Source organism: Microtus ochrogaster, chromosome 10, assembly GCF_000317375.1.
Source record: "Microtus ochrogaster isolate Prairie Vole_2 chromosome 10, MicOch1.0, whole genome shotgun sequence".
Lineage (NCBI taxonomy): Eukaryota > Metazoa > Chordata > Mammalia > Rodentia > Cricetidae > Microtus > Microtus ochrogaster.
Window position 1 is genome coordinate 82,395,881 of NC_022016.1, and position 2,968 is coordinate 82,398,848.

Consider the following 2,968-nt stretch of genomic DNA (forward strand, 5'->3'; position numbering starts at 1 on the left):
AAAAAAAAAAAAAAAGAAAAACCAAAATATATATATCACAAAACATCAAACTAAACAACCAAAACCAAAAACCAAACAAATGAAAAAACTCAACAACAACAAAAAATCCAAAAAAGCAGAAATTCCAGTTCAGAGCCAGGGACAGTAGTACAGGTCACAGGCAGAGAACCTACTTAGTGTGAGCAAGGCTTTGGTCCCCTCTCACCACTGTAAAATGACACCCTAGGAATCCACAGTTCAGAGGCAGTCCTTCTTGGTCAGGCCCACCTAACAGTTCATTCCAGGAAGACAGCAATGAATGGGATGCCCAGCTACTGTGTATTTCTGCCTTTATCATAAAATGAGAACCATTTAGGAAAAAGAAGCCCCTACTGGTTTCTGCATTTCGATTTTGTCTTCAAGTTTTTACTTTTCTCTCATCAAAGAGGGAAAATATGTTCCGAAGAAGTGTTTATGTTACATAAAAATGCTCAAAAGCTAAAGAAGAAAAACAAAAGCCTTATACACACACATACACACAAACACACCAGTACCCCAAAAAACCTTTAGCTCTGTATTTAAGAGAACTAGAGAATTATCAATAACTACTCTAAGATGCTACTTGAAAGAACAAAAGTAATTTATTTGCTTTTATTTCATATGCATTGGTGTTTTGCCTGCATGTATGTCTGTGTGAGGGTGTCAGGTTCCCTGGAACTAGAGCTACAGTTGTGAGCTGCCATGTGTGTGCTGGGAATTGAAGTCAAGTCCTCCAGAAGAGCAGCCGGTACTCTTAACCACTTAGCCATTTCTCCAACCATCAAGAATAAAGATAGAGCAGAAAATTTGAAAATAAAAAGTTATTAAGTTAGTAAAATGTAGTTTACCTGATGGCTGGGGCCAACTCGAATTTCTCCTTGTGTGCTATTCAGCCTCCTGCAGAGAAGAGAGCAGAAAGTTAACAGAGCTGTTCTGACAAACCTTCCAAGAGTTTTCAAGGGAAGTCAGTTACTCCACGTAGATGAGAGACATCTTATTTTTTCATATTTATTTATGTGTATGTACCTTTGCCTGAGTGTATGTTTGTCCGCAGAGGACCAAAGAGGGCAGCAGGTGGACAACACCGAAACTGGAGCTACAGATGGTTGTGAGCTGCCACGTGGGTGCTAGGAATGGAACCTGGGTCCTCTGAAGGAGCAGCCAGTGCTCTTAACTGCTCAGCCATCTCTCAGCCCCAGAGAGACGTCTTAAAAGGAGGTCACTCCTTCACTGTTTCCAACATTGCTTTAGCTACACATGCTACATGCACAGGTCCTTAACCTCTCATCCCCCTCAAAATCTGACTGCACCACCTGCTGGTTTGAGGAAGGGCCTCTCCGTGGAGCTGGGGCTGTCCTCCTCACACTCACTATGTAGTTGAGGGTGAGCCTGAACTTTAACCTTTCCTTCTCCCTTCCTAAGGCTGAGATTACGAGTATGTGTGACCACACTTGGTCTATTCGTCCTGAAGACCAGACCCAAGGACCATGCGTGCATGCGTGCCAGGTAAGCACTACATCAACTGAGCTACATGCCCAATCTCACTTTCTACTTTTATTCCAATAAATTTTTTCATCAAGAACACTGTTTGGGTAGGGGTTAGGGGAGTGCAGTAGCATTGACAAGGTGAGAGAGGGCAGTGACAACAAAGTGGTCCCAGTCCTAAGACTCTAGAACTGACCTGGCAGGGTGGTAGCACCCATCTCCCAATGAGAAAGATCACAGATATCATACCAAAACATAAGACACTCCATTCCAGAAGAAACTTCAAAAAATTCTAACCGAAGTTAAGCAAACCCAGCCAGGCTTCCAGTGTCTAACCAGCTGTCCACAGGCAGCATGCAGTCAAACAAGCTATGACCGTGGCCCAACCAAACTGGTAAGTCCTGGCAATTGTTTTATGACTCCACTGTGTGGTTCTCGAATGTAAGCTCTGGGTGCCAGCCAACTCCTGCCTGAGGTAAAGAAGCTATTCATTTGTTGTTGTTTTGTCACACAGATCCCCCAAATAACCAAGTCACTCTGCCTGGCATGGACTGGGCACCTCTGGAGCACAGAAGGGGCAGGACAGCAAGGCAGAAGATAGGCATTTTCAAGAGGGAGTAAAACCACAACAACACGACAGAGGCAGGTGGACAAGAAGGGGCTCTGGTGGTTAAGTACTTATCCCAAGGGCTCATTCTGTTGCACTGGCAGCAACCTCCCTCTCTGACACAGAAGCTGGTAGATGGACTCGTCTAGGAGGTTTATGATTAAAAAACTATGCCAAGTGTTCAACTAGCCAGGCCATGACTACCTGCTTGGGTTTTTGTTTATTGTTTGGGGTTTTGGTTTTGTGAGAAAGGATTTCTCCGTGTAGCCCCGGTTGTGTGGAAACTCACTCTGTAGACAAGGTTGGCCTTGAACACAGATCCACCTGCCTCTGCCTCCAGAGTGCTGGGATTAAAGGTGAGTGCCGCCACACTCAGCACAACAGCTTGTTTTCTGAGTTGGTGTGAGCCACTATCTTCATCCTAACATGTTCATTTCTATTTCCTAGTTAGCCATGAGCAAAATAGCCTGCCAAAGCATTTCCACATGCTCTTGTGACTACAAGTATCTCCAGTCAAGACCTATTACACCTCAGAAAGCTTAAGCCACAATCGCTACAGCTCAATCTTTAGCCTGCTCTAGAATGTCTGTGCTGTTTTAGGGTGCCCTAATGGTTGATTACAAAAATCTTTCTGATATCACTGATACCCACAGTGCTAAAGTAATATGCCACCAAAATAAAAACAGCCCTCAAACACCTTATGGAACTATGAATCTACTCCTATTTCTAAAAATAGAAGGGACCCAATGTGAAGGAACACACCTGCAATCTTAGCACTTGAGAGAGCTAGGACAGGAGGTTTATAATTCAAGGACAACTTTGGCTACACTATGAAACCATGTTATAAAAATTCACCCA

At 43.8% G+C, this 2,968-nt stretch overlaps 1 protein-coding gene across 11 annotated transcripts in view; it reads right to left on the reverse strand.

Moving 5' to 3' along the window:
- Window positions 1-2,968, reverse strand: part of Rere (arginine-glutamic acid dipeptide repeats) — a 367,056-nt gene that overhangs the window by 128,877 nt on the left and 235,211 nt on the right. For all 11 annotated transcript variants that reach the window (XM_026782135.1, XM_026782129.1, XM_026782128.1 and 8 more), the window contains one exon: window positions 867-915. In XM_026782135.1, the coding sequence (XP_026637936.1) occupies window positions 867-915 (49 nt within the window). The remainder of the gene's footprint in view (window positions 1-866; window positions 916-2,968) is intronic.